Genomic DNA, 19201 nt, shown 5'->3' on the forward strand with positions numbered 1-19201 from the left:
AGCTTGTTCCTACAACTTATTAAGTTGAGGTCTCAACATAGTTAGTTGTTCTTTCAACTTAATAACTTCTGGCCGCAAGTTACTAAGTTGAGACCACAACTTAACAAGTTGTGGGAAAAACTTACTAAGTTTGGACCACAAAATTGGTAAACCAATCAGATAGGCCGTTTCATATTTACCGTTTTATCACAGTTAGTACCCTCATATAGTCGTATTATTGTGTGTTCGGGTTCGAGCGCCGGTTTGAGCACTATCCCTGTAAGCTATGGATCCCGGGATTGAGACCCTGTCTGAGCACTTACCTTGTTAGCGACTGGGTGCAGGGTTCTATTCCCGGTCTGAGCACTAGCAACGTAAGCGTCGGATCCCGGTTTCGTGTCCCGAAGCACTCGCTTCATAAGAGAGTGGTCCATGGATTTTTTATTCGAACCCTGGACCCTTTTTGTAAAGGGTGATTGCTCTAACCGGTGCTCGATCCCGGGAACCATCGCGTACGAGGCGAGTGCTAGATGCGTTAGTTTTCGACGGTCCCTGGGTTCGAATCACGGTATGAGCACTAGTCCTTAAAGCTAATTAGGAGTTTTTGACGGTCCCGGGGTTCGAATCACGGTACGAGCATTAGCTCTGAAAGCTTTGGGTCTCTAGATCGAGCGTCAGTTCGAGGACTTATCCTCAAAAAGGGTATTTTGCCAGTGATGCGAACGAGAGTAAAAAAATAATGCACATGCATAGTGATTCGTTTTATGTGCTTTTTAATTGTTGGGATTTATCGTTTCCCTTTTTTTCAAAAAATATATAATAAATAATAAAAATACAAATATCACATAACATTGTATTGTATGCTTATATAAACATATTGCTACAAGGTGAGTTGGTGAGTTGTTTTGGCAACACAGTTTGATGAACCACTCTCATACCTTTTATACGAATTCGTTTCTTTATTTGTTGTTGTATTACTTATGTTGACCATTATAGGACAAATATATGCTCACACGTTTTTGAATGAGTTCCGTTCAATTGATTTGAACAAAATATTCATGGCATACGTAACATAATTCCACATGATAGTTCTGTGCCACAGATGACGTGATTTGACGTTCTGTGCCACATATGACGTGGTTTGACGTTTTGTGCCTCAGATGACGTGGTTTGACGTTCTGTGCCACAGATGACGTGGTTTGACGTTATGTTCCTCAGATGACGTGGTTTGACTTTCTGTGCCTTAAATGACGTGGTTTGACGTTCTGTGCCACATATGACGTAGTTTGACGTTATGTGCCAAATATGATGTTGTTTGACGTTCTGTGCCTCAGATGACATGGGTTGACAGCTATAGAGACTTGTGCCGTTGAACTATTTGAATGATGTTAAACTTTGTGTTTTTTAGATTCATATATTTCATGCTTTGTATATGGGTATTTATACGACCAGTTTATATTTGTAAGTGAGTAAATCATTGTGTATTTTTAATTGAATTCAATAACGTGTTAATTTTCTATAAATGATAATTTTATAAGTTAATCTTGTTTCTAGGTGATTGTCTTATATATAGGATTTTCGGTAATATGCGTTGGTGTCAACAGTTATGCATATTTTTATTCTAATAACACTACTTTGGACACACTGTGGTAGAAACTTGGTTGGCAGAAAAGAGCTTCACGGCACGTATCTTTAGTAAACAAAAATAGATCAAAGGCAGATCATCTGTTTTGTTAAATTAGTGACTATCATAATATTAAGTTAGTGCCATTCATCATTTGTTGTGAAATGCTAACCTGAAAAAGATTGACAAAATTCTTTAATAATAATATCACAGTAAACGTGAATTACTTGTATTTTGTAGCCGTTTGTTTTTGTTTGTCTGTTTGTTTTTTTGTTGTTTTTGTTCATATTTGAAGGCAATATGGCTTGTTGTGGACATCTATATGGATTGTGTGGTCAGTTGACCGTTTTTGAATCAAATTTGGTGTGTGTGGTCACTTAACCGGGTTTTTTTAAAGGCCAGTTCGTCAGATGTGGATAAATCAATTAGCGTGTGTGGTCAGTTGACTTGATTGTTTAAGCATGTTTACTGGAAATAGATGCTCGATGTGTAAAAGCCAGTGAGCCTGTATCGTCATGTTACCGTTTTTTGTCGGTCAATTGGTCGGAGGTGTAAAAGCCAGTTGCCTTGTGTTGTCAATTGCCGTTTATGTAGGCCAGTCAGCCTGTTGTGGAGAAACCAGTTTTCTTGTTTGGTCAGTGTAACGAAATTTCTTAAAATTCATGTTGGAATTGTTTGCAAGTTTAGATTTGAATAACTTTGCAAATCGAAAGGTATATTAAAAATTAACAAATCGTGATAGACAGACTATCTCCGGAACCTCCGTTATTTAGATTCAATCGTCAATTTTAAACTTCCGCTTTCGATATAATAACGATTTGTATCAAGTTTCAATTTTGAGCGTTTCTCCACAAAAGACATCCAAATTGATGTCGATGTAAACGTGCCATGTGGCTGTTACGATGATTTTATGGACGCACGTGTGGCATATTTTGTACACGTTTTTTTTCGTATACGTGGAAGAACATTGAGCAGTACGTATGTACTCATAAAAGCTCAAAGCAGTCAAGAAGAACAAATAGAATTATATGAAGGTGATATCATTTATAAGTGAGGAATATACATGCAAATGAAAATGATATCAGAATATGTTTTAACTATACGAAAATAATAGATAATATTTGTAAAACGAACGAAGGTTTATTAAAGTATTAAATGCACAAAACAGACAGAAGCAACACAGGATATTTTATCATACACTCGTATATAATTATTGAATAATATATACACACGGATGGATATTTATCCAAATTATGCCATTAACAAAACATGCTTTAAAAAGCAAATTTTAAATTGTAAGCAACTTGATACGAAGGAAATCATATTGTATTTCATAAAATGTTCCTCTAGGATTCATAATCTGCACAAAAAATTAAACTAACCTAAGTCAGGGGGTGCGTATCCTGGAGCTGACTGGGTTTAAGTGCGTTTAGTTGGAATATACTCCTAAGATTGCGTCGTTTTCATGTGTTTTTGTCAACGAGAAGCAGATATTTTCACCCTTCAAGCCACTTATATTTATATTGCTTTTTATGGAATACGCCTTTTCTTCTCAACGGTGTTTATGCTACGCTAGGTTTTTTTTTCAATACAACAGACGTGGAAAAAAAGTTATTGAAGCAAAACCAACCACAAATGTGTTGTTAAAATTCTTATCCTTCGAGATGTTTGGTGTTCAAATATCCTTTTCTCGTATAACAAACTGTATTTAACTTTACAGCAAAATATAACATAAATCACGATTATTTTATTATCTCGACTTGGCCACGGCTTATTCAACCATTTGACATGATTCGCAAATAAATCTATAAGACTCAAATTCGTTTTGAATACTTTATTGAAGTCAATTAACCCTAAGAGATCATATAAACAAAAATGAAAACAAAAGTAAATCAAGCAAAGTAGAACGGGTTAAACTCAGTCTTTTTTACCGAAGTACAAGAACTGCAAAATCAACGTTACATAAGTAAGGTGTGCTGTGTAAAGGGTAGATAATCAATATCAAATAAAAAATGTAACAATATTTTCGCAATACCATCAGAAAATCGTACATCCTTTTTTCTCTTTGACTCGTTTTCGCGGACAAAGCACGGTCCTAAGAGCTTCGTCAAAAACGGTATTCATACCCTCCTTAGTCAGGGCGGAACACTCCAAATACTTCACGGCGTTCACTTCTTTCGCTAGAGCCAGGCCCTAAAATAACAATAGAAGTTGAAGAAAGCCATCTGAGGGATATGTTAATACACCTGCTGATATGTGCCAGTATATGTTGATTGATTGAGAAGTCTGGCATATGGAGACCGCTGAAGACATGTGAAAGTTTAGGATTTATATTAGAATAATTTATAAACTGATGATATTATGTTCACCCATTCAGAAGATCTTTTGTGGATTAGGATAAACAAAAGGCAAATGTCAAAGGGATATCAGATGTTTTGTTTATTGGTTTTTGTTATATCGTTCCATAATCCAGTGCCAGGTACAATCTATATGAAAAAACAACATTCTTTACAAGATTAAAATTGATTGTGAAAATTAAAAGTGTCTCAAGTAGTGCCCAACTAATACCGTGTGGTTATTTTATGTGAACATCTGATATGCCAGATTTTGTTACTAACGATGTTGATTTAGAGATTTCACCTTTACCCAAGTAGCACTGTATTGACATATTTTTACCTAGATTTTCACAAGACAACTGTGTTAATAACAAACGCACTTTGTTAATTAATATGTGCATACAGTCGGGCTTACGAATCTTAAACGGCAGGGTAGAAAACGATAACGGTATTGGAAATTGCACTTATATTGGAAGCAGAGGCTCTAGCCTCATCGATTATGTTTTGGTAATGCCGGATTGTATGCATATATTTAACATATTCACAATAGATGATTCAAATGTTTTATCGGATCACTGTGTTATACAATGTGAATTTGAATGTATTTTAAATAAAAATCGTATTAACAGCACAACACGCAATTAAACGTTGGAATACCAGTTTGTTTGACATAAATGTTTTGAAAATGATTTTCTCCATGCACTTAGAAGTGAGGCTACCCACAACAATTTTGTAGCAATATTGAACGAACTTGACAATTTGCACGAAGATATACATTCCTTAAACGCATGCGCTAATGATTTTGTTGATTGTCGAAAGAGTAACTGTCCTGTATTTTAAGAAACAAACAAGAAATGATTATAACAACAACAACAACAATAAATGTTACGATGATTATGGTAAAAATAAAAAAGATGCGATTCAATTATATATTAATAAAATTTCGAATCAGAATAGAATTGAGTTAGTAAAGGCTAGACGTAACTACAAGAAAACCTTTGGTAAATGATTGTAAATTTCAATAATGGTAATAAAAAATCAAAACTGCTAGATACAAAACGTGTAAAAATGCGAAAGAATATTGGAAAATTCTTAAATAACGTGCTGGCCATCCCACACCAAACATATCTATATCTTGCATAAATAATCCATATGATCCCTTCTTTAATCCTAATGAAGACGTGTTGTATTTTAATATGATGTTTGTAAAACAAGAATTTCAAGAAACGTTTGATGAGCTTGAACGTGAAAAAAGCCAGGAAGAAATTAATAAAGCAAGAAAACAATTTAAAGGAGGTCGTTTCTCCGGTCCTGATAAAATGATAAATTATTTTTTACGTGTGGATATACAGTGTTTTTGCATTGCCTACTTTCTATATTTAATAAAGTGTTTTCATAAGAATTTTTCCCGGAAACATGGTCAGAGGTATTTATAGTTCCGCTACATTAAAAGGGAGTATTAAAACAATTGCAATAATTATTGGGGCATTACTCTATTAAGCTCAATTGGTAAACTGTTTACTAGAATTATTAAAAATCGAATCGATTCATGGACTGAAACGTATTTTGTCTATGTTGAAGCGCACGCTGGTTTCAAAAAGGTAATGAGTACTACAGAACATATATTTGTTTTGCATGGCCTTATTACGCATATTATCAACAATAATTAACGATTATATTGCGGTTTTGTCGATTTTAGCAAACCATTTGATTATGTTGTCAGACCAAACCTTTGGTGCAAAGTATGTATGATCCATAAAATCCTAAATTAAAATTCATAACGGACTTGGAAAAGAATTTAACTGCCTTTTTGGTGTAAGACAAGGTGACCGTTTATTCTTATTGCTTTTTTCTATATATAAACGATTAAAAAACACATTTATCTTAAAAGGGTATGAAGGGGTCGATAATCTGATGTTACGAATATTCATTCTCTTCTACGCTGATGATATTTTATAATTTGCGGAAACACCTCAAGGCCTACAGTGTGGATTTGAAATTCTTAGAAATTACAATTAAAAGTTAACGTAAACAAAACGAAGGTAATTGTGTTCCGAAAAGCGTGACTTCTTGCAATGAACATACAATTTACATCTTATAGTGAAAATATTGAAATTGTTGGTAACATGTCTTATCTTATAGTCGTTTTTACAAGTGGTGGATCATTTAACCAGCCGCAAATAACATAAGCAGGGCGAGTACGAAATGCCATTTTTTATGGAAAAAAATACTTATATAACTTTACAAATACTACATTTAGTCATTAATTAGAATTGTTTAATAAACTTACTGAACAAATTTTGAACTACGGTTGCGAAGTATGGGGCGTTCATAATGCACAAATATTGAAGGTCTTTATACTCAATTTCGTAAACATATCTTAGGTGTTAAAAGAGCAACCAAACATAATTTCGTTTACTGTGAGTTAGGGCGACATTCGCTTATGGTAAGTAGATATTTTAAAATATTAAGATTCTGGTTTAAAATAATAGAAAGCAAACAAAATAAGTATATTAAACTGACAAATAATATGATGAAACATGACTTTTAAATGACACCGTCTAAAAAAAGTTGGATTAGTTCGTTGCATCTACTGTTGTCAAGTTAAGGGTTTTTTAAAGTATGGATACACCAGGGGCAGGGATAAAAAAAATGTTTCATTATTCAAACACATAATTAAGGATTGTGTTTATTAAAATATGAATAAGAAAATATCACGATTAAGGGAATCTAGTAGAGCAATGTTTTATAGGCATCTAAACATAAACAATGATTTTAAAATGTACCTTTCAAGCATCTCAAATGAAAACCATCGCATTACTCTGTCTAAACTCAGAGTATCATCTCATAAATTAATAACTGAATCTGGCTGCTGGCATAAACCTATTGCTCTTCCATATAATGAACGAAATGTACTAATTTTCAAAAAATAATTACAAATATCATTGTATCTAAGATTGTTTATTAACTGACTTAAGAAAGAAATATATCGAAAAAAATATTGGCTGCGAAAATATGCAAACAAATGAATACACAACATGCACTGATATTAAAAACTAAACTAGCTTCTTTTACATTTCTTTGTTTTGAAAGTAAAGAATTTACACGTTAATAAATGATAAAAGTAATGATTTCATTAGATGAAAACAATGAATATATCGTGACATATGTCATTATGAAATATTTAAAATAAGTTCCTTACCCTATTTCTTGTATAGTGTAATCATAGTATCCCTTACGTACTTGTAAAATTAAGAAATTCATATGAAAAAAAACACTAGTTTTTGCAGATGTTCATTATATTTCGGTTTCTTACGTAAAACTGTTTTCGTACAAAAAATATTATTCTTTTTATATGTTTATACTATGTTTATCGTTATGTTTTATATCTGTGTAATTTTCTGACATCATCTTTGCTCTAATTACCGAGGAAGTCCTATAATTTTGTTTTGATATGTCTTCCCGATCGGTTACTATGTGTTGCTCGTTTCTGTCTATGTTCATTTACAGAGAAATATCGCACATAGAACTTTTGATTTGTTTATAAGTTGGTACTATGTGTATCGTTATGTTTTATATCAATGTTGTTATTTTATTTGCATACACCATGTTTGTTCTAATTACCGAACAACCTAAATATCTCGTTTTGATAGGGCTTTCTGATTGGTTACTATACGTTGATCGCTTCTGTTTAAAATCGTATAAGAATTATTCGATATTATTTATATGTAATGAATTGTTAAATTATTATTTCTCGCGCATAATGGGCTTCTCCGCTTTTTTGCATAATTTTTGTTTGTTCATTAACGTTTATATAAGTTTTGTTTACTTGATTTGGTGTGCGTATGTAGTGGGTTTATTTGTGTGTGGGGTGTTTGTGTGTGTGCTTGCGGGTGTGCGTGTGTATTTTTGCATGTTGCTTTGTTTTCTTTTGGTTTATTTCTAGTGAAAATATGTTATTATCTGCCTCATATACTTGCGTTGTGAATTAAAATACGCACCTACGACCTACCACCATTATTTGATGTTTATACGTTTATACAATAATACAAGACGACTTGTCAAATCACATGGTGATACGGGAACATACAGACCTAAATAATCAGGGATATGTTTAAGTACGTACCGGTCATTAAGTGTCTGTTGATATGTTAAAAAGTTTAAGCAGATATTTTCAATTGTCCAGTGAAATTTGTGAGAATACATTCGTATATTGGGGAAATGTTAAAGTGCTCTTTCGGAAAAAGTAATCAAGAAATGTGAAGGTACCTGCGGATATGTGATTGGCGACAGCCCCTTTATTTTGAGTTTCTCATTGGTCTCCTGATCATTTCTTAGATCCAGCTTGAGCCCCACCAGGATAATGGGCGTGCGAGGACAGTGTTGGCTCACTTCCGGGTACCACTGACCGGGAAGAAAAATAAACCAGCGCCTGTAATTATTGCTATACAACATGCTTTATATATTTATCCCTTATTACTTTTGTCATCAAATGATACTTTCACGAAACTTATTTTGCACTAGCTTGTTATGAATATTACCTCTTAGTTCACATTGTTATATTGTAAAGTATGATATTGGTCAAAACTGTAAATCAAGGAATAATCAATCAAAAATTAAAGCAGACGTCCGCTCCTGATAAATACTAACTAACGACTGAAAAGGCACCAAAAGGGGCGGACTATCATACTCGAGATTTCGCAACCGGGAAAGAGTGGCCTCCCTTAATAATTATTTAATTTTATTAAAATTAGTGAAATTTAACAGCAAATGTTAAGTATACCAATATTATGTTTGAAAGAGTATATCTCAATTACTACACATGCGAAGAATGAAAGAATATGTTTCACAAAAACGGAAATTGAGATTGACATATTGAAGAAGTAGAAGTAAAAGAACTAACTGTAGTACTCGTAGTAGGAGTAGAAGAATTTCTGATAGTTGTGCTGGTGATGGTAGTACTGGTGGTGGTGCTGGGTATGTGCTAGTGTTGTTGTGGTGGTGAAAGTACTGGTGCTGGTAGTGGGATTGGTTGTTATGCTGGTGGTGGCTGTGCTGGTGCTGCATCTGGTAGTGGTGTTGGTGGTGAAGCAGGTGGTAGTGGTGCTGGTGGTGATTCTTGTGTTGTGGTGGTGGTAAAGGCACTTGTGCGGGTAGTGGTAGTGGTTGGGATACTGCTGGTGGGGGTGTTGCTGATGGTGCTGCGGGTGTTGATGCTGTGGGTGAAAGTGCATATGATGATGGTGGTGAAGCTTGTGGTGTTGGTAGAGCAGGTGTTGGTGGAGCAGGCGGTGGTGATGGTTGTGAAGCTAGTGGTGCTTACGTTGGTAGTGGTTCTGGTTGTGGTTTAAGTGCTGGTGGTGGTGGTCGTGGTAGCAGTGTTGGTGGTGAAAATGGTTTTGGTGCTTGCGATGGTAATGGTGTTGGAGTGGTTGTTGGTGATGGTGGTGGTGATGATGATGGTGCTGGTAGTGGTGTTGTGCTGCTGGTGGTGGTTCTGGTGTTGATGATGCTTGTTGTGGATTTGGTGTTGGTTGTGGTGCTGCTTGTGGTGGTGCTGGTGGTGGTGGTGGTGGTGATGTTGGTTGTGGGGTTGGTGCTGGTTGTCGTGCTGGTGGTGGTGCTGGTGGTGGTTGTGGTGGTGCTTGTGGTGATGATGGTTGTGGTGCTGGTGCTGGTGGTGGTGCTTGTGGTGATGGTGCTTGTGGTGGTGATGGTGCTTATGGTGGTGATGGTGCTTGTAGTGATGATGGTGCTGGTGTTGATGGCGGTGGTGGTGCTGGTGGTTATTCTTGTGGTGGTGCTGGAGGTGGTGCAGGTGGTGTTGCTTGTGGTGATGGTGTTGGTGGTGCTTGTAGTATTGCTTGAAATGGTGATGGTGCCGGTGGTGCTGGTGGTGTTGCTGGTTGCGATGGTGTTAGTGGTGCTTGTTGTGTTGCTTGTGGTGGTGCTGGTGTTGATGGTGCTGGTGCTGATGGTAGTTATGGTGCTGGTGATGCGGGTGGTGATGGTGTTTGTGGTGGTGTTTGTGGTGGTGATGGTGCTTGTGATGGTGACGGTGCTTGTGGTGGTGATGGTGCTGGTGGGGATGATGGTGATGGTGCTTGTGGTGGTGCTAGTGGTGATGGTGCTGATGGTGATAGTGGCGGTGATTCTTGTGGTGGTGCTGGTGTTGGTGCTTGTGGTGTTGCTGGTGCGATGGGGCTGGTGGTGCTGGTGGTGGTTATTATGCTTGTGGTGGTGCTTGTGGTGGTACTGGTGCTGTTGGTGTTGTTGGTGCTGTTGATGCTGTTGGTGCTGTTGGTGCCGTTGGTGCTGGTTGTGGTGCTGGTGGCGATGGTGCTGCTGGTGCTGGTGCTTGGGGTGTTGCTTGTGGCGTTGATTGTGATGTTGCGTTGCTAGTGGTGATGGTGATGTGGAGGTGGTGGTGCAGCTGGTGGTGGTGGTGATGGTGGTGGTGCTTGTGGTGGATAGTACATGATGTCCCATCTATTTATGTTTAAGAATCTCTCATAAAGCGCCTAAAGGTGACGAACATAAGAGCCTTGATTGTGCTTCATTAAGAGGAGGAAAAATAGGAGGAGGAAAACAACGATGCTACTGATGCGGCTGATAATGCAGGTGATGCTGTTTCTGCTGCCGATTATGATCATGAAGGTGATAATGATAATCTTAGAGTGCATACCTTCTCTCGTACATTCTCAAAACTGTATGGATTGATCAGCGAGAAACAGATTAAGATGACATCCTAAAACAGAAATTACACGTATTACAACTGTAAAAGACGTTTGGCTTAACAAAAAATGAAAAAATGAGAAATGGAAATGAGGTTCAAAACATTATTCATGTATTTAAATAAACTTAGTTGTTGGATTGTTTCTCTGCAATTCCATCTCCAAAGGACACAATTAATTACCAACCTTTATGGTAGATTTAGCCTGGGCGATATAAAATGTTGAATAAAAACTTCACCAAGTAAAGTCTTTAAATAAAACACGTACCAATTTATACACAAGTCGACTTATCCCGACCGGGACATGGTTACAGATCGTATTTAATTGGAGTTTAAATTATTAATGATTTGAAATATTAAACGTGAAAAGTATGTCGATTGATGCTAATTTTAAAAATTCGACATATTTAAGATAGTAATCTGAAAAGTTTTTTATACAACTGTGAAATTCTGCTGATAAAAATTTCACCCGCTCTTATTCAAAGATTTTCAGATGACAAAGCTGACGGAGTATATGGAACACATGACCATGGACCTAAACAAACCTGACTCGACGAAGCGTTTTGAAATATTTATGTTATTTACTTTCTAAAAGGGGGTAATCACGTGATGAACAAGATGGCGATGTTCATGCCGATAGGTATTTTTCGCCGTTTTATACCTTTATTACTTGTTTAAATTGTTTAAATGCCGCTAACTTTGTAGCCATAAAAAGAAAGAGATTAGCGTTTATTTCATTTTAATATTCGCTCTTGATAGAATTTATTCGATGCGAATTTTCTGAGCGGGAGGTTTAATTTTTGTAACAGTCACGTGGTGTTTGTTTGCACGTGATTACCCCCTCTGTTCAATGGCCATTGTAAAAATACTATATAAGAACTATTCTATGGAAATCAAACGATATTTGAAGTACCCAAAGTTCCATAAAACACAAAACGTCTGCTGAAATAATATAAAAAAGTCCTTTAAAAACAAAAAAACTTCTTTTAAACATCACATTCTCTGAAATAATAAAACATAAATATCAGAAACACAAACAAGTATCTGAAACAATACAAAAAGGTAATTAAAACAACGTTCTCTGAAAAAAAAACGATCACCTTAAGTGTTCAATGTTCAGAGCTTTCCTTAGGTCACAGTTTCACAAATACCGAATTCGGGTAGAAGAAAGGCCTCAGGCGGTCGAATTTTATGCATGCCCGTACCCATTCCGGGATCCCTGGGGCCCGCCCCCCCCCCCCCCCTTCAGCTGGCTGTTTAGTTAGAACTTTTTTTAATAATGGGCCATCTTCAAGTTGTTCTCTCATGAAACGGCAAACATAACACATTCCCTCAATGAAACAAAACAGCAGGATTTGTTTTATTGTCCCTGATAAACAAGGGAATTAGCGCTAGCCAGTGGAGATAAGCCCCAAGGCAATGTTTTCTTATCGCCTTGTAATCACATCCCCCATCAGTCAATTACCCTTTGTGATCCTTAATGCTTCATCCATCGCTTGTTGATGTAACACGTCTTTTGATTGGCAAAGGAAAGACAAGCAGAGAATGGAAGCAACTGATGCAGGCGGTTGAAAAACAAATAATGTTGGGAACAATTAAAGAAGTTTTGAAACTGTCATTTTCTAAACACGTAAGTTTCTTTGTCTTAGTCCCATAACTTCGCATAAAATCAATGGACCGGAACGAAACTCATACTTCATGTGTAAGTCGTGAAGGTAGACTCACACACCAAATATCAGGTCAATATCTTAAAGCGTTTTATAAAATAATCCTGGAAAATGAAATGCCGGACGGACAGATGGGCGGAGAGTCCAACTGCTCTATGCCATTCTATCGGGGTCATCAAAACCAGCTCAATATATGAAAGAGTTGCGTAAAAAGCTTCCGGAAATCGGTTATTGTAGAGAAAATTGTTAAGTCCAAGGCCCATATCTTCGCCATAAATCAATGGACCTGAAAGAATTTCACACTTCATCTGTAGGTCATGAAGGTAGACTCACATACACAATATTAGCTAAATATCTGACAGCGTTGCGTAAAAAAACACTCCGGAAAACGGTTATTATATAGAACATCTATCTAATGTCCAATCTAATGTAGGAGTTGTAGACGATTGTGATGGTGTATCTGTGTTGATGATGGTGAAAGTAAAAATGCGTAGTAGACGGCAAACATTTTATTAGGAATGTACTTTAAAAATGTAGAGGAGGTTTGAATTGAAAGAGAAAATACTTTAGGATACAGTTCTTAATAAAGGTCTATAATTTTCAAAGTGTGCTTTCCTGCTTCACCAAACATCAAACATTTCTGAAATTTAAAGCTTTAACCATTGTTGTGAATTTCACACCAATGTTTAAAGCTTTGGACTTCAGACAGGTGCTGATTTACTTCTTATATTCCATAAATTTACATCACAAAATAAAAATGTTAAGCATTAAAATTCCTATTGAAAAGTGCCAAATTAAAAAAAAAATTGGGCGGGGAGACACTCGCCCCGATGCCCCCCCCCCCCCCACACACACTCCTGTCCAAAATTCCTGCTGCGTACGGCCCTGCTATGGCGATTTTAAAAAAAATTGTAGAAGAACTCGGCAGTAAAAATCGGTCGCTGCAAGAAAAAAAGTACTATGGAAATCAAACGATATTCGAAGTACCTAAAGTTCTCTGAAACACAAAACTCCAGCTGAAACAACACACAACGGTTTCTTAAATACACCGAACGTTCTTTTAAACGACACAAAACGTTCTCTGAAGTAAAAAAAAAAGTCTCTGACAAAAATACAAAACGGACTCTGAAACAAAACAATATGGCCGTTAAAACAAAAGAGTCTCTGAAGTACACAAAACGATCACCTTTAACGCTAGACCAAAACGTTTAGAGCTTTCCTTATGGTCACAGTTTCACATATACCGTATTCGGGTAGGAGAGTGGCCTGAGGCGGTCATAGTCTTCTTGGCCCGCTGTGTCCCACAATTCCAGACTGATCGGCTTTTCGTCTACCATCACGTTTGCGTAATATGTTTCGCACTTGGAAGCATTCATATTTGGATCATATTTTACACAGTAGTCAAACAATATGAGATTACTATAATCAAATATTTTACTAACATCAAGTCGAAAATATTATACAATTTTAAGCATGTTTCTTAACTTGTGTTGCAAATACCGTTTTCATATATATTATAATTAAAATTTTCGAATCATCGATGTTGATCGGCAAATTTACAAATTCCTTTTTTGTGGCTGGATATTAAAGTTCAAGGGCTTAATTTCATCGTGGTTTTACTCCTAGGCATCAGAGCTCATCAACGTTGAAAATTTGCCGGAAAACAACGTTCGTCGAAAATTGCTTTTTAAATAGCTTTCATTGACATGTATATTAGATCTTGCTGCACCTTGGGACCGATACGTATTATAATGATTTATGCCAAACGAAGAATGCAAAGGGCAGGCCATTAGACATACTTGGAATTAGTGCAGATGCACAGGAGCAGGTAGGATCGAAATATTTTCGGGACCAAAACTGATTTACAGTGGGGATAAGGAACTACATGAAGGTGGTCATGCCATTATGATCAATCAACAAGCAGTGGAGTATCTCCTGAAATGGAGTATCATAAGCGCAAGATTCTACTCAAGATACCAGAGAGTGACGATCATCCAAGTGTTCGCTCCTCACAAGAAAACTGGAAATGCTATAAAGGAACAATTCTAACAAGAATTTCAAGAAACAATAGACCAACGCAACAAGAATGAAATCATCATTATCATGGGCGACCTAAACGCAAAGGTTGGGAATTACAAAAAAGGGTATTCGAAAACCATGGGCATAAATGGATTAGGACCACAGCATAAACATGAAGGAGGACTTTGCGAGTTTTGCCAGATAGATCACATTGACACTATCTATATGTCTATAGAGAACTATGCAAGAAAATATAGGGTTTATCAGAAGAAAAGAGCAAGAACCAGATAGACCACCTTATGATCCGCGTCAATTTGATATAATCGTACTGAACTCGCGAGCACAGAGAGGAGCTAGTAAAGATCCGCAATTGCGCCTTATAACTCAGGAACCGCAACAAAGTAAAGCAAAGTCTGAAAAAGGGACGTCTGCATAATCGAGAAACCAGTACGTGTTGTGTTGATTTCTGAGTTCAGGCAGTAATGAAATAGTTATTAAACCTGCTAATTCTATCTTCCATAGTAAAAATTAAATTATAAAGTTTCGGAAACAGATATAAGATGTATTTAGGTGGGAGCATTGCCGAATACACAAGAAGTTTGTTCAGTTGTGATCCTTAACCTTTTCACGTTTTAGTAAATTGAGAAAATTGAAAAGAAGTATCGGTTTTGCGAATTTTCGTTGTAGCCATGATATTTGCGAGGAAACAGTAATACTGAACATGTAACATTCTCTTAAATATCCAGAATACGCATCTTTTGATGATTTAAAACCCCGAAAATTATATAGAGGATATTTGTTGGATTTGTTGGAATATCGATTTTCATTCACGAGTGATCATAGAAAATGATATTTTCACGAGTGGCGCATACATACAGCACCTCGTATACATGCAAACAGACATCATATAGCGAAATATGCGTATCATATAATTAAAAAAAAAACTAGCGCCTCGTATAAAGTCAAAGAGTCATGTATAATGCAGAAATCAGCAGCCTATAACGACGAAATAGCATCAGAACATAGCAATTGGGCATAGCAAGCATAAAAGGATAAAACCAAAATATAATAAAAAAGGATAATGTATTACCAAAATAGAACAACATATTATATATTTGTTCGACTTTCATGTGATTCGTTTACAACTAAAAAATTAATGTTCATAACAAGAGATGTGCTTGTCAGAAACACAATGCCCCCTAATGCGCCGCTTTGAATTATTTTTTTTACCTTTGACCTTGAAGGATGACCTTGACCTTGAGCTTTCAACACTCAAAATCTGCAGCTCCATGAGATACACATGCATGCCAAATATCAAGTTGCTATGTTCAATTTTGCAAAGGTAATGAAGAAAGTTAAAGTTTTGGTTAAAGTTTTTGAATTTGTTTTTTGACCTTTGACCTTGAATGATGACCTTGACCTTTCACCACTCAAAATGTGCAGCTCCATGAGATACACATGCATGCCAAATATCAAGTTGCTATCTTCAATATTGCAAAAGTTATGACCAAGGTTAAAGTTTTGGTTAAAGTTTTGGGACACACACACAAACAATGACAGACAGGCCAAAAACAATATACCCCCGATCTTTCTATCCGGGGTCATAAAAAATAAATGCTGCCGTTTTATGGCAGTGTATGTTTAACGCGTGTCTACTTAGTAAAAAGGCAGCTTAAGTCTAGCTACAAACAACAAGTTGATGTTTTATTGAAAATATGCATTTTAGCTTACACGTGTTTCCTCATCAAAAGTGGGAGGATGCAAAACAATGAAAGCTCTTAATTGGTCAAGAGGCAACATCCGATCTCAGAAAAAATATTCAACTCTAGTTAAAATTTCAAACTTACACTGTGGGATTGTACTCCCATGAAAACACGTTGGTAGTATAAGTTGTCATTAGGCAGGTTAGACCTACAGCTCTGAAAACAGTAAGAAAATGTGAATTAATTTAGAAGTGCATGTCATGTGATATTACAGGTTTTAGCTGTAGGTATCACCTGTAGTAGTAGTAGTCGTAGTAGTAGTAGTAGTAGTAATAGTAGTAGTAGTAGTAGTAGTAGTAGTAGTAGTAGTAGTAGTAGTAGTAGTAGTAGTAGTAGTAGTAGTAGTAGTAGTAGTAGTAGTAGTAGTAGTAGTAGTAGTAGTAGTAGTAGTAGTAGTAGTAGTAGTAGTAGTAGTAGTAGTAGTAGTAGTAGTAGTAGTAGTAGTAGTAGTAGTAGCAGTAGTAGTAGCGTAGTAGTAGTAGTAGTAGTAGTAGTAGTAGTAGTAGTAGTAGTAGTAGTAGTAGTAGTAGTAGTAGAAGTAGTTTATATTTAGTAGTATTATATATATATATATATATATATATATATATATATATATATATATATATATATATATATATATATATATATATATATATATATATATATTTATTTATTTATTTATTTATTTTATTGTTTTTATTATTCATTTATGTATTTAAATGTTTGTATAACTGTTTCTCGTACACGAATGCACCGGTATATTGTAAATATAAAAGAAGCATTTAAAAATGAAGCAAAAGTAACTTACCCGTCACCAACACCTACGCATTTTATTGTCTGCATTTTGTGTGCAGCTACCAACGTTAACAATCCTTCTACGCTCAATATGTTTCTACTTCTGTATGACCTCACGGGGAAAATGCTCTAATAACATTTTCAAGAAAATACTGAAAGTTGTCAAAAAACACTACAACTTTTGCCCCATCATATAAGTGTATCGTGAGTTTTTCCATAAAAGACAATATACCACGCTATATTTTTCTACCGTCTTTAAACTTCCTGTTCAATATACGCTAGTGTTAAGACACTTCGTAACTGGTTTTTGTTCTTTTTCATATGAATACTATAAACTTTATTTCCCTTCCTCGTTGTAAATTTTAACTGTGTATTCTATATAATTAAAAAAATACATATTTCCGATATGAAGTTAAACTGCAAGCTTGAATACACTTTATAATAGACATAACAACAGGTTCAGAGATCACAATGCTCTTTTTAATACTTATCGTAACTTGATGGGCGACGAAATAAAACATCTCGTAACTTGATGAGCGACGAATTAAAACATTTATGATAGTACTCCAATCATTAAATCGAGGTCGAAATCCAAAATTCACAGTTTCCATAGTTCTATCGACATGAATAAATATCAAAATATACTCCTGATTGTTATCTCTACGTGTATGAATATCAATATACACATTTCTGATTGTTATCTCTACGTGTATTGATACTAATATACACATGTCTGATTGTTATCTCTACGTGTATTGATTCAAATATACACATTTCTGATTGTTATCTCTACGTATATATACTAATGTACACATTTCTGATTATTATCTCTACGTGCATTTATACCAATATACACATTTCTGATTGTTATCTCTACGTGTATTGATACCAATATACACATTTCTGATTGTAATCTCTACGTGTATTGATACCAATATACACATTACTGGTTGTTATCGCTACGTGTATTGATACCAATATACACATTTCAGAGTGTTATCTTCACGTGTATTTATACCAATATACACATTTCTGATTGCTATCTCTTTGTGTATTGATACCAAAATGCACATGTCTGGTTGTTATCTCTGCGTGTATTGATACCAATATACAAATGTCTGGTTGTTATCTCTACGTGTATTGATGCCAAAATACACATGGCTGGTTGTTATCTCTACGTGTATGGATACCAAAATACTCATTTCCGATTGTTACATGTGCGTCAATGGAGATCAAACATCAACATATCTGATTGTTACATCTGCTAGTATGGATACGTAAATACACATTTTTGATAATATCTTTGCGTGTATGGATACCAAAACACACATTTCTGATAGCTCGACGTGTTAAGATACCAAATTACACATGTCTGATTGATATAACTGCGTGTAGGTTAACCTATAACACATTATGATTTTTATCTCTACGTGTATGGATACCAAAATACACATTTATGATACCTATTTCAGCGCGTACAGATAGAACAAAACACTTTTCTGATTGATATAACTGCGTGTAGGTTAACCCATAACACATTATGATTTTTATCTTTACGTGTATGGATACCAAAATACACATTTATGATACCTATTTCAGCGCGTACAGATAGAACAAAACACATTTCTGATTATTATCTCTGCAAATGTCGTGGTCAAGGTCACGCTTCACATTGTGATTTATGGAGCTTTATAATTCATAAAGATCTAAATATTTGCGTCTCCTCTAAATCAAAATCAGCTAAGTGTTTATTTGAAAAACACGAGCAGTTTTTTATCATACATCTGTTTATCCCGAGTAAGCATTTGTAGAAAAATGACATATATATATGTACATATATAGATATGTACATTTCCAAAAAAGGCAATTCATTTCTGCGTTGAATAAGACCGGGTTCGTGAAATCGCTGCACAATTGATAAAGTAATGGCTGTTCAAAGCGATGCACCCTGTTTTCGGGTGATTTTGAGTTGGATACCTTGTTATATAAATATTTGATAGTGATAGTATTTGATAGTGAAATAATTTTTTCAGAAAAGTTTATTTTTCGTCATAATATGATTATTTATCCATCAAAATGATGTATTCACTAACTAATATTATAGCCACACGCTAACCGGTTACCTGTGGTCAAGACATAATAACCGTTTATATTGACGGTAAGTAAATACAGAAAGGGGAGATTACTATACACATCGCTTAGTAAGCCTTGAGCACTGCAAAAGTCGTTTAATATTCATAATAACAATATATGTTAAATATAGCGTCAATCAGTCAGTGGCCTAATTCATATTTGCATTTCAC

General features: G+C 35.5%; 1 protein-coding gene across 1 annotated transcript in view; it reads right to left on the minus strand.

The window, feature by feature from the left end:
• LOC127868515 (ras-related protein Rac1-like) overlaps positions 1 to 17171 on the minus strand; it is a 30912-nt gene extending 13741 nt beyond the window's left edge. Inside the window, exons 1-7 of the mRNA XM_052410360.1 lie at positions 16912 to 17171; positions 16204 to 16277; positions 13584 to 13699; positions 10625 to 10687; positions 8209 to 8343; positions 3655 to 3796; positions 3145 to 3146 (exon numbers count right to left, since the gene is read on the minus strand). Of these exons, the coding sequence (XP_052266320.1) occupies positions 3145 to 3146; positions 3655 to 3796; positions 8209 to 8343; positions 10625 to 10687; positions 13584 to 13699; positions 16204 to 16277; positions 16912 to 16946 (567 nt within the window). The 5' untranslated portion in view covers positions 16947 to 17171. The remainder of the gene's footprint in view (positions 1 to 3144; positions 3147 to 3654; positions 3797 to 8208; positions 8344 to 10624; positions 10688 to 13583; positions 13700 to 16203; positions 16278 to 16911) is intronic.
• Positions 17172 to 19201: the final 2030 nt, after the last annotated feature.

This window comes from Dreissena polymorpha, chromosome 2 (assembly GCF_020536995.1).
Source record: "Dreissena polymorpha isolate Duluth1 chromosome 2, UMN_Dpol_1.0, whole genome shotgun sequence".
Taxonomy (NCBI): Eukaryota; Metazoa; Mollusca; class Bivalvia; order Myida; family Dreissenidae; genus Dreissena; species Dreissena polymorpha.